Below are 12500 nucleotides of genomic sequence, written 5' to 3'. Positions count from 1 at the left end.
TGTACGTGTGTGTGTGTGTGTGTGTGTGTGTGTCTGTACGTGTGTGTGTGTGTGTGTGTGTGTGTGTGTGTGCTGCAGACATGGTGTTGGACCACCAGGAGACGTCCCACGAGCTGGACGACAGCGTGCGCGTGAGGGTCCGCGAGGCGCTGCTGAAGAGACACCACCACCAGAACGACAAGAAGAAGAACAACCTGATCCCCATCGTCCGCTCCCTGGCCGAGGGTTCCCGCAAGCAGTCAGAGACTCACCTCAGCAGTGGGTACCTGGGGAGGGCCCTAAAGGGGGGGGGGGGGGGGGGGGGGGGGACCCTGAGGAGAGGGGCCCCTGAGGGAGGGGGGCTGGTGATGGGGAGTTGGGAGAAGCAGGGGGAGAGGCAGAGGGGGAGAGAAGGGGAGAAACAGAGAGGGAGGGAGATGGTCTGAGAGAGGGGGGGTGGTAGAGAGACAGAGAGATAGGGGGAGGGAGACAGAGAGAGACAGAGAGAGAGGTAGAGAGACAGAGAGGGGTAGAGAGAGAGGGGGTGTGGTGGAGAGACAGAGAGAGGGAGAGGGAGACAGAGAGACAGAGAGAGGTAGAGAGAGAGAGGGGGTTGTGGTAGAGAGACAGGGAGAGAGAGAGAGATAGTGAGACAGAGAGAGATAGAGAGAGAGAGGGAGAGGGAGACAGAGAGAGACAGAGAGAGGTAGAGAGAGAGAGGGGGTTGTGGTAGAGAGACAGGGAGAGAGAGAGAGATAGTGAGACAGAGAGAGATAGAGAGAGAGAGGGGGTTGTGGTAGAGAGACAGGGAGAGAGAGAGATAGTGAGACAGAGAGCGGTAGAGAGAGAGGGGGTGTGCTAGAGAGACAGAGAGAGAGGTAGAGAGACAGAGAGGGGTAGAGAGAGAGGGGGTGTGGTAGAGAGACAGGGAGAGAGGGGGAGGGAGACAGAGAGAGACAGAGAGCGGTAGAGAGAGAGGGGGTGTGCTAGAGAGACAGAGAGAGAGGTAGAGAGACAGAGAGGGGTAGAGAGAGAGGGGGTGTGGTAGAGAGACAGAGAGAGAGGTAGAGAGAGACAGAGAGAGGGAGAGAGACTGCAGATAGCAGCTGGCAGAGAGCTTGGTTCTGTGCACATGAAAGTGAGAACGAGGACGGGGTGGATGTCCTGATTAGAGAGACGCGTGGGCAGAGCTGTCTGCTGAAATGAGAGATTCAATTAGTTTCCAAGATTATTACGTGATCCCAATTTGGCTCCGAGTCTGACTCAGACATGAGAACAGGATCTGATGCTCGACTAATAGAATAAGGACCGAAGGTAGCGTAGCAAGGCCCGAGCCGGGGAGGCTGCTACACCCCTCCTAGAGGGTGCTAATCTCCACCTAGGAGGCTGTTACTGGCTCTTCCATAACAAGGACGCAGGGTGGTGGCGTCGGAACCGGTTTATTGACTGGCAGGTGCGCTCACATGCATCCACCTGCACTCACATGTGCTCCAGTGCACTCTTGCGCACACATTTGCCCACATGCGCTCACGTGCACTCACCCGCGCTCCCGTGCGCTCACGTGCACTCACCTGCGCTCACGTGCGCTCACGTGCGCTCACTTGCGCTCACCTGGGCTCACCTGGGCTCACCTGCGCTCACCTGTGCTCACGTGCGCTCACATGTGCTCAGCTGTGCTCACGTGCGCTCTGTTCCTGCAGGTTCGTCGGTGTCGGCCCAGCCCCCCACCAGCCAGCTGGAGGTGAAGAACGGAGCGGGGCAGGACAGCACTCCGCCGGACCTCAGCAAGGTGGGGGGCACCTGGGGGTGGGCGGGGCACCTGGGGGTGGGCGGGGCACCTGGGGGTGGGCGGGGCACCTGGGGGTGGGCGGGGCACCTGGGGGTGGGCGGGGCACCTGGGGGGCGTGTGTAATTGTATGTGGGTGTGGGTGCGTGAGTGTGTTTTTGAAAGAGAAAGTGTATGGCGGATTGAGTGTATGCGTGTGCATATGTGTGTGTGTGTGTGTGTGTGTGTGTGTGTGTGTGTGTGTGAGTGGATGGGTGTGATTGAGTGTGTGTGTGTGTGTGTGTGTGTGTATGTGACGGATTGAAAGAGCGAGAGTGTGTATGTGTGCATGTGTGTGTGCGTGTGTGTGTGCGCATGTGCGTGTGTGTGCATACCTGCCAGTGTGTGCCTGTGTTTCCTGTCATAGTGATTTTCAGTGCTGATTTGATTATCCTGTGTTTGTAGCATTAGTACTTATCTGAAATGTGTCTTCTGCTGGTCTGGACAGTTTCATATCGTGTGAACCAAAGATGGTTTCCAAAGTCTGAGCTGCAGGTCAAAATACAGCAGAGACATCACTGCCCCCTAGGGACGGAGTGGGGAACTACATTAGCTTAAACCCTGCTCTCCCACACCCCCTAGGGACAGACGCGGGAGCTACGTCACCTTAAATCGACAGTGACATATTGTTGTTTCTCTTTCTTCTAACCAATGTACTAATTGTAAGTCACTTTGGATAAAAGCCTCTGCTAAATGCCCTAAATGTAAAGGTTAATGTAAAGCATAATGTTTAACTCTCAGATCCATCAGGCTACGTTCCACAATGACTGGACTGATGACTTGGAGCATGCTTGCTTCCTATCACTTCATGAACAGCAGGGTTAACGTCCGTAAACGGCACTGTCAATTACCGTGGGTCTTCAGGTCCACAGTGGTTACTGGGCCGCACAGAAAACAACAGGGAACTGGAACGGGAATTGACGTGTTTTTGAAATTTGTGGGCAGTTTTATGGTAAATGGATTGCATTTATAAAGCACTTTTCTAACCAGTGGCCACTCAAAGCGCTTTACAACATCGCCTCACATTCACCCAATCAGACACACATTCACACACCGATGGCGGTGTCAACCATGCAAGGCATCAGCCAGCTCGTCGTAAGGAGTTAGGGTGAGGTGCCTTGCTCAGGGACGCCTCGACACTCTAGGAGGAGCTAGGAGGAGCCGGGGATCGAACTAGCAGCCCTCCGGTTACCAGCCAACCCGCTCTACCTCCTGAGCCACCTGCCGCCCGCCTCTATAAGCCTGAGAAGCCTCCAAACCCCCATGTCCAGGTCCAGGTCTAGATCTACCTGAGGCTGCTTTACCGAGCCTGGAGACGGGAAGCGAACCCGTGGTGACGTCTGTGGGTCTGTCCCCCCCGTCTGCCCTCGTGTCTCCAGGTGGACATGCACTTCATGAAGAAGATCCCCGAGGGCGCGGAGGCCTCCAACGTCCTGGTGGGGGAGCTCGACTTCCTGGAGAACCCCATCGTGGCCTTCGTCCGTCTGTCCCCCGCGGTCCTCCTCACAGGACTCACTGAGGTCCCCATCCCTACCAGGTAGGACCCCCCCCCCCCCACGAGGTCCCGTCCCCACCAGGTGGGACCCCGTTATGAGTTAGCTGGGTTAGCATTAGCTTTCGGTTATGAGTTAGCTGTGTTAGCATTAACCTTCCTTTATGAGTTTGCTGGGTTAGCATTAACCTTCCGTTATGAGTTTGCTGGGTTAGCATTAGCCTTCCGTTATGAGTTTGCTGGGTTAGCATTAGCCTTCCGTTATGAGTTTGCTGGGTTAGCATTAGCCTTCCGTTATGAGTTTGCTGGGTTAGCATTAGCCTTCCGTTATGAGTTTGCTGGGTTAGCATTAGCCTTCCGTTATGAGTTTGCTGGGTTAGCATTAGCCGTCCGTTATGAGTTCACTGGGTTAGCATTAGCCTTCTGTTATGAGTTCGCTGGGTTAGCATTAGCCTTCCGTTATCATTACCAGGCTGCCTGTGAAGCGCCCCTGACAGGTTACCGACCAGGCAGAGGCAGCCGAGAAGATAACGCCACTTCACAGATACCTCGGCGTATCCCTTTAAGAGCACATTGTTTTAACAGCAGATACGAACATAATGTAGTACTGAATCTTCCCCTGACCCTCTTACTTAAACAGTCCTACACAGCATATACAAAGAACATGTGTTTGCGACTTGTTTTGTTTGACTCAGCATCAGAGTTTAGCCCTGAAGATATTCCTCCGTCAGCTGTTTCACCAGGCGTTCCTCCACCCTAGAGGCTCATTAACACCAGGGCCTCTGCCTCCACCCAGGTTCCTGTTCATCCTGCTGGGGCCCGACGGCAAGGCTCAGCAGTACCACGAGATAGGGCGGTCCATGGCCACCATCATGACGGATGAGGTCAGAGGTCATGCACGCACGCACACGTGCACACATACACATACTCAGACACATACATACAGACACATACACATACACATATACACACAGACGCACACACATACACACACACACACACACACACACACACACATATACACCTACACAAACACAAACACACACACAAACAACAATGTTGTAACCACTGAACTAACACTTGTGCATGTTTGTCCTCAAAGATGCGTCATCAAATGGGGCGCGGTCAAATTGGGTCGGTCGAAAAGTGTCGTCCGATCTCCTGACCATCTGTGACCGTCTGATCACCTGATCACCTGACCTTCTGACCATCCAATCATGTGACTGTCTGACCTGCGGCCCCCAGATCTTCCACGACGTGGCCTACAAGGCCAAGGACCGCTCCGACCTGCTGGCCGGGATCGACGAGTTCCTGGACCAGGTGACGGTGCTGCCCCCCGGGGAGTGGGACCCCTCCATCCGCATCGAGCCCCCCAAGAACGTCCCCTCTCAGGTCCTTGCACTAAACTCACTAAACACACGCACACGCACACACGCATGCAGGACACACATGCAGGCGGTCAGGCAGGCAGGATAGACACCCATTTACACACGCACAGACACACACACACACACACAAACACACACAAACACACACGCAGACACACACACACGTACACACACACACACAGAGACACACACACAGACACACACACAAACACACACAAACACACACGCAGACACACGCAGACAAAGACACACACACACACACAGGGAAAACACACACACAAACAAACACACACACACAGGGCAAACACACACACACACACACACACACAGGGCAAACACACACACACACACACACAGGGCACACACACGTACACATGATTGGTTGTAGGCCTATGAAGTTGTGTCCAGAACCATTTAGTTGGTGACGCCGATCGCAAATGAAAGGAGAGGCTCCAGACTAATTGCAGTTTTCCGGTTTGTCTGTCTGTGTGTGTGTGTGTATGTGTGTGTGTGTGTGTGTGTGTGTGTGTGTGTTTGTCTGTGTGTGTGTGTGTGTGTGTGTGTTTGTCTGTCTGTGTCTGTGTGTGTCTGTGTGTGTGTGTGTGTGCTTGCGTGTGACTGTGTGTGTGTGTGTGTGTGTGTGCTTCCGTTTGTGTGTGTGTGTGTGTGTGTGTGTGTGCCTGCATGTGTGTGCTGGTATAACAGGAGAAGAGGAAGACTCCGGGCGTGTCTAACGGTAGCGCCTACCCCCTGGAGGAGGAGCTGCAGGCCGAGCACCACGGACCAGAGCTGCAGAGGACCGGGAGGTAGGGCGACGAACCCTCGTCACACCTGGGCCCTCGTCACACCTGGGGATACACACGCACCATGTGACGCAAACACACAGGCTGTAATATATACTGTATGGACATGATGCATTCTGGGTACAAGCCCAAGGTTTCGCCTCTCAACCCTCCTGCTCCACCCTCAGTACCTTGTCCCTCCACCTCTCTGCTCCACCCTCAGTACCTTAAATCCACCTCTCTGCTCCACCCTCAGTACCTTGTCCCCCCTCCTCTCTGCTCCACCCTCAGTACCTTGTCCCCCCTCCTCTCTGCTCCACCCTCAGTACCTTGTCCCTCCACCTCTCTGCTCCACCCTCAGTACCTTGTCCCTCCTCCTCTCTGCTCCACCCTCAGTACCTTGTCCCTCCACCTCTCTGCTCCACCCTCAGTACCTTGTCCCTCCCCCTCTCTGCTCCACCCTCAGTACCTTGTCCCTCCACCTCTCTGCTCCACCCTCAGTACCTTGTCCCTCCTCCTCTCTGCTCCACCCTCAGTACCTTGTCCCTCCACCTCTCTGCTCCTCAGTACCATGTACCTCCACCTCTCTGCTCCACCCTCAGTACCTTGTCCCTCCTCCTCTCTGCTCCACCCTCAGTACCTTGTCCCTCCACCTCTCTGCTCCTCAGTACCATGTACCTCCACCTCTCTGCTCCACCCTCAGTACATTGTCCCTCCACCTCTCTGCTCCACCCTCAGTACCTTGTCCCTCCACCTCTCTGTTCCACCCTCAGTACCATGTCCCTCCACCTCTCTGCTCCTCCCTCAGTACCTTGTCCCTCCACCTCTCTGCTCCTCAGTACCTTGTCCCTCCACCTCTCTGCTCCACCCTCAGCACCTTGTCCCTCCACCTCTCTGCTCCTCCAGGCTGTTTGGCGGTCTGCTGATGGACATCAAGAGGAAGGCCCCGTTCTACCTCAGCGACTTCAGGGACGGCCTGAGCCTGCAGTGCGTCGCCTCCTTCCTCTTCCTCTACTGCGCCTGCATGTCCCCCGTCATCACCTTCGGGGGGCTGCTGGGGGAGGCCACGGAGGGCCAGATAGTGAGCACACACTCACGAACACACACACACACACACACACACACACACACACACACGCGTAGTGAGACCACACACACACGCACATACGCACGCATAGTGATCACACACACGCAGGCACGCACGCACACCCACATAGACACGCACACACACACACACACGCACGCACACACACGCACGCACACACACGCACGCGCACATGCACGCACACGCGCACACACACGCACACACACCCACATGAAAACACACATGCACACACACACACGCATAGTGAGCACACACACGCATGCACGGGCGCACACCCACATAGACACGTACATACACACACGCACACGCACACACGCAAACCCACCCACATGAAAACACATGCACACACACACACACACACACGTACAGGCACACACATATGCACGCGCACCCAGAGTCTGAGGCAGCGTGTCCCCTCAGAGCGCCATCGAGTCCCTGCTGGGGGCGTCCATGACGGGCGTGGCCTACTCGCTGTTCGCCGGCCAGCCCCTCACCATCCTGGGCAGCACCGGGCCCGTCCTGGTCTTCGAGAAGATCCTCTTCAAGTTCTGCAAGTAGGTGGTCCGTCCCTAACCCCCGCCCCAGCACACACTGCCCTGTGGTCCCCTCCCGTTGAAACAAAATGTCTCCTTTTTTTTTTTAGCATTACCGAGATTATCGTCTCTCAATGAACCGAAAACTGTCTCATGGAAAACGGAAATGTTGTCGTGCCTGATAATGAGCTGATTGTCTCATAATTCAGATAAATGTACATGGAAAATTAATTAAGCTTTTCTGAAATAATGGTTTCTGAAAAGAGATAGTGACATGCGTTTACTCGTTTATGAGAAAGCTTCTGTGTTGATGTCTCCTGAACACATACAACTGTAAAAATACATATCTGTTGATAATAAAAACAGTAATAAAAGCTTATAATTAACTGAATAGACTGAAATGATTATCAATTCTTGACTGAAAAAATGAACGATTATTTTATTTTCCCGTCACATTCCCCCTCCTCCATCACCTCCTCCATCACCTCCTCCATCACCTCCTCCACCACCTCCTCCATCACCTCCTCCATCACTGCCTCCATCACCTCCTCCATCACTGCCTCCATCACCTCCTCCATCACCTCCTCCATCACCTCCTCCATCACCATCTCCTCCATCACCTCCTCCATCACCTCCTCCATCACCTCCTCCATCACCTCCTCCGCCACCACCTCCACCACCGCCTCCTCCACCTGCTCCACCCCCCCCCATCAGGGACTACGGCCTCTCCTACCTGTCCCTGAGGACGTGCATCGGCCTGTGGACGGCGCTGCTCTGCCTCCTGCTGGTTGCCACGGACGCCAGCTCGCTGGTCTGCTACATCACGCGCTTCACCGAGGAGGCCTTCGCCGCCCTCATCTGCCTCATCTTCATCTACGAGGCCCTGGAGAAGCTCATCCACCTGGGGGAGATCTACCCCATCAACACGCACAGCGAGCTGGACAAGCTGACGCTGGCCTAGTGAGCAGCACCACCCGCCCCTCCCTTCTCGCCCCCCTCAGGGCCCTTCCTGTGTCACTCACTCTCACTTCCTGCACCTGGGTACCCGGTCGATGGAGACCTCTCTACCGCTAATGGAGAGAGAGGCTTTATAGCTCTTTATCCTCTTACTAGATCTGTCCCTCTCTAGCGCTCCCTCTTTTGCTCTAGCTCTCTCTCTCTCTCTAGCTCTCCCCCTTCTGTCTCTCTCTCTAGCTCTCCCCCTTCTGTCTCTCTCTCTAGCTCTCCCCCTTCTGTCTCTCTCCCTAGCTCTCACCCTTCTGTCTATCTCTCTCTCTCTCGCTTCCTCTCTCTCTCTCCCTCGCATCTGTGTTTATATTCTCGACTGTCTGTAGCATTCTGTCTCTCTCTAGCTCTCCCTCTTTTTCTCAGCTCTCTCTCTCTCTCTATCTCTAGCTCTCTCCCCTCTCTCTCTCTCTCTCTCTCTCTCTCTAGCTCTCTCCCCTCTCTCTCCTCTCTCTCTCTAGCTCTCTCCTCTCTCTCATCCCTCTCTCTCATGCACTCTCTGCTGCTCGCTTATGCACTCTGTGTGTGTGTGTGTGTGTGTGTGTGTGTGTGTGTGTGTGTGTGTGTGTGTGTGTGTGTGTGTGTGTGTGTGTGTGTGTGTGTGTGTGTGTGTGTGTGTGTGTGTGTGTGCGTGTAGCTGTAGGTGTGCAGAGCCAGATAACCCCAGCAACAACACCTTAGAGCTGTGGGGTCAGAAGAACATCAGCGCTGCAACTGTGCCCTGGAGCAACCTGACTGTCAAGGTGAGCTCACCGTGTGCGCACACACACACGCACACACACACACACACACACACACAAACACACACACAAGCGCTATAAACAAACACACATACTCACTATAAACACATGCACAAACACACACACTCGCTATAAACACACACACACACACACACTCGCTATAAACATACACACACACTCGCTTTAATCCCTCACACACACACACACACACACACACACACACACACACACACACTCCGTAAAAATACAGGCTCCGTATAAACACACTCAAAGCAGAGTGGTTTATTCCGATTATACCACAGTTAACATCGGCAACTGGTGTCATCGCTATTTGTGTGGCGCAAGTGAAACATAATGCACACGCGTGAAGGGTTATGGATCAATCAGAATCAGGTGTTGAAGGTTAGCCTTGCTGGTGTGAGCGCAGACTGTGGCCCCTGCAGGAGTGTGTCAGCATGCAGGGCCAGTTCGTGGGGACGGCGTGCGGCCACAACGGGCCCTACACCCCCGACGTACTCTTCTGGTCCACCATCTTGTTCTTCGCCACCTTCTTCATGTCCGCCTTCCTCAAGCAGTTCAAGACCAGTCGCTACTTCCCCACCAAGGTAAGGCACACTAAACAAGCACCTTAAACCAGCTACACCTGCACCTTAAACCAGCGGCCCCTGCACCTTAAACCAGCTATGCCTTCACCTTAAACCAGCTATACCTGCACCTTAAACCAGCTATGCCTTCACCTTAAACCAGCTATACCTGCACCTTAAACCAGCGACACCTTAAACTAGCTACACCTGCACCTTAAACCAGCGGCACCTTAAACTAGCTACACCTGCACCTTAAACCAGCTATGCCTTCACCTTAAACCAGCTATACCTGCACCTTAAACCAGCTACACCTTAAACCAGCTACAACTGCACCTTAAACCAGCGACACCTTAAACCAGCTACACCTGCACCTTAAACCAGCTACACCTGCACCTTAAACCAGCTATGCCTTCACCTTAAACCAGCTGCACCTGCACTTTAAACCAGCTACACCTGCACCTTAAACCAGCGACACCTTAAACCAGCTATACCTGCACCTTAAACCAGCGACACCTTAAACCAGCTATACCTGCACCTTAAACCAGCGACACTTTAAACCAGCTATACCTGCACCTTAAACCAGCGACACCTTAAACCAGCTATACCTGCACCTTAAACCAGCTATAACTTAAACCAGCTACACCTGTACTTTAAAGCAGCTACACCTGCTCATTAAACCAGCTACACCTTAAACCATCTATACCTTAACACAGCTCCACCTGCACCTTAACACATCTACACCTGAGGGCTCAGCCCTGCCCCAGTCTCAGCCCTGCCTTGTGCCTCCAGGTGCGGTCCATGATCAGTGACTTTGCGGTGTTCCTGACCATCGTGGTGATGGTGCTGCTGGACTACGTCATCGGGGTTCCCTCCCAGAAGCTGCAGGTGCCCAGCAAGTTCGAGGTGAGCCGCGCCGAGGGCCTCGAGGGCTCCCTGAGCAGAGATCCGGATGAAACCGGATCAACTGCTACACCTTTAGAACGGTGTGGCATCAAACGATGAAGCGCTACGCTATTATCACTCACAGATAGCGAGAGAGAGAGAGGGGGAGGGGGAGAGGGGCAGAGAGAGGGGGAGAAAGACAGAAGGAGAGAGAGACAGAGAGAGAGAACGAGAGATGGAAAGAGAGAGAGAGAAAGACAGAAGGAGAGAGAGAGAGAAAGACAGAAGGAAAGAGAGACAGAGAGAGAGAACGAGAGACGGAAAGAGAGAAAGGCAGAAGGAGAGAGAGAGAGAGAAAGACAGAAGGAGAGAGAGAGAGAAAGACAGAAGGAGAGAGAGAAAGACAGAAGGAGAGAGAGACAGAGAGAGAGAACGAGAGACGGAAAGAGAGAAAGGCAGAAGGAGAGAGAGAGAGAAAGACAGAAGGAGAGAGAGAGAGAAAGACAGAAGGAGAGAGAGAGAGAGAAAGACAGAAGGAGAGAGAGACAGAGAGAGAGAACGAGAGACGGAAAGAGAGAAAGACAGAAGGAGAGAGAGAGAGGGAGAGACAGAGATAGAGAGGAGGGAGAGAGACAGAAGGAGACAGAGGAGGGAGACCCCTCCTCGTGACCCCTCCCCCTTGTGCTGTGCCCCCCCAGCCCACCAGGAGCGACCGCGGCTGGCTGATGAACCCGATTGGCCGTAACCCGTGGTGGACGGTGCTGGCCGCCGCCATCCCGGCGCTGCTCTGCACCATCCTCATCTTCATGGACCAGCAGATCACCGCCGTCATCATCAACCGCAAGGAGCACAAGCTGCTGGTGGGTGGGCCGCACGGCCACTTCCTGTGGTGACACAGGACCACTTCCTGTGGTGACACAGGACCACTTCTTGTGAACGACACACAACCACTTCCTGTGGTGACACAGGACCACTTCCTGTGGTGACACAGGACCACTTCCTGTGGTGACACCGGTCCACTTCCTGTGGCGACACAAAACTACTTCCTGTTATGAGGTTTCAAATGAGTGTTAGCACACATTATATCGACTGACATTTGATGTAGTTTTTATGACATTTTATCTACTTTCATCTATTACAGAGTGGTCCTTTCTATCTTTCATTCAAAAGTGTTTTAAAAAGCGCTGAAGGTACCCTTATGGTTGGACGTCGACGCAACACAAGGAGGTTTACGAACCCATTAAATCCTTGCGAAGCCCCTCTGCGTCCACCAGAAGGGCTCGACGTGCGCCTCCCCAAAAATCGCAACCAAAACAGGTTCACGACTGCGTCGACGCGACTGAGTGGTCATTGCGTTGCGTCAACGTCCAACCATAACTCTTACCTTTAGTGTGTGAAGGACTTCCCTCATCAGCGTGCTAGACGATGAAGGGATTATAACCACGCTGTCTCTCAACACCCTGATGACATCGCCCCCCCCCCTCACCCCACTCCCTGCTGTGCTGCAGAAGGGCTGCGGCTACCACCTGGACCTGCTGATGGTGGCCGTCATGCTGGCCGTGTGCTCCATCATGGGCCTGCCGTGGTTCGTGGCGGCCACGGTGCTCTCCATCTCCCACGTCAACAGCCTGAAGCTGGAGTCGGAGAGCTCCGCACCCGGGGAGCAGCCTCGCTTCCTGGGCATCAGGGAGCAGCGCTTCACCGGCCTGCTCATCTTCCTGCTCATGGGCTGCTCCGTCTTCATGACCGGGGCGCTGCAGGCGAGTCTGGCGCCCCCCCCCCCCCCTCTGGCCACTTCCAGGAAACACACCCCCACAGACCTGGACCGATGGCAGGTGGTCTGGTGTTGTGTTTGTGGTTGATCTTGACTGTGTTTCTTTCGTGCGTTTCTCTTCGATCCAGTTCATCCCCATGCCGGTGTTGTACGGCGTGTTCCTCTACATGGGAGCTTCCTCACTGAAGGGCATACAGGTAAACACACAAGCCTCCTCAGGTAGAGTCTCAGCCTCCTCAGGTAGAGTCTCAGCCTCCTCAGGTAGTCTCAGCCTCCTCAGGTAGAGTCACAGCCTCCTCAGGTAGTCTCAGCCTCCTCAGGTAGAGTCTCAGTCTCCTCAGGTAGAGTCTCAGCCTCCTCAGGTAGAGTCTCAGCCTCCTCAGGTAGAGTCTCAGCCTCAGGTAGAGTCTG

General features: G+C 54.2%; 1 protein-coding gene across 1 annotated transcript in view; it reads left to right on the top strand.

Annotated features, from left to right (window-relative positions):
• slc4a8 (solute carrier family 4 member 8) overlaps positions 1-12500 on the top strand; it is a gene marked incomplete at its 3' end in the record, with an annotated part of 41778 nt that overhangs the window by 18462 nt on the left and 10816 nt on the right. The window contains exons 6-20 of the mRNA XM_079747691.1: positions 79-258; positions 1680-1768; positions 3184-3341; positions 4093-4180; positions 4542-4688; positions 5390-5490; positions 6373-6547; positions 6992-7125; positions 7819-8064; positions 8747-8852; positions 9293-9454; positions 10223-10336; positions 11014-11175; positions 11824-12075; positions 12218-12286. Of these exons, the coding sequence (XP_079603817.1) occupies positions 79-258; positions 1680-1768; positions 3184-3341; positions 4093-4180; positions 4542-4688; positions 5390-5490; positions 6373-6547; positions 6992-7125; positions 7819-8064; positions 8747-8852; positions 9293-9454; positions 10223-10336; positions 11014-11175; positions 11824-12075; positions 12218-12286 (2183 nt within the window). The remainder of the gene's footprint in view (positions 1-78; positions 259-1679; positions 1769-3183; positions 3342-4092; positions 4181-4541; positions 4689-5389; positions 5491-6372; positions 6548-6991; positions 7126-7818; positions 8065-8746; positions 8853-9292; positions 9455-10222; positions 10337-11013; positions 11176-11823; positions 12076-12217; positions 12287-12500) is intronic.

The sequence above is a fragment of the Pollachius pollachius genome (genome assembly GCF_949987615.1).
Source record: "Pollachius pollachius genome assembly, chromosome: 12".
Lineage (NCBI taxonomy): Eukaryota > Metazoa > Chordata > Actinopteri > Gadiformes > Gadidae > Pollachius > Pollachius pollachius.
This window is presented reverse-complemented; position numbering and strand designations above follow the sequence as displayed.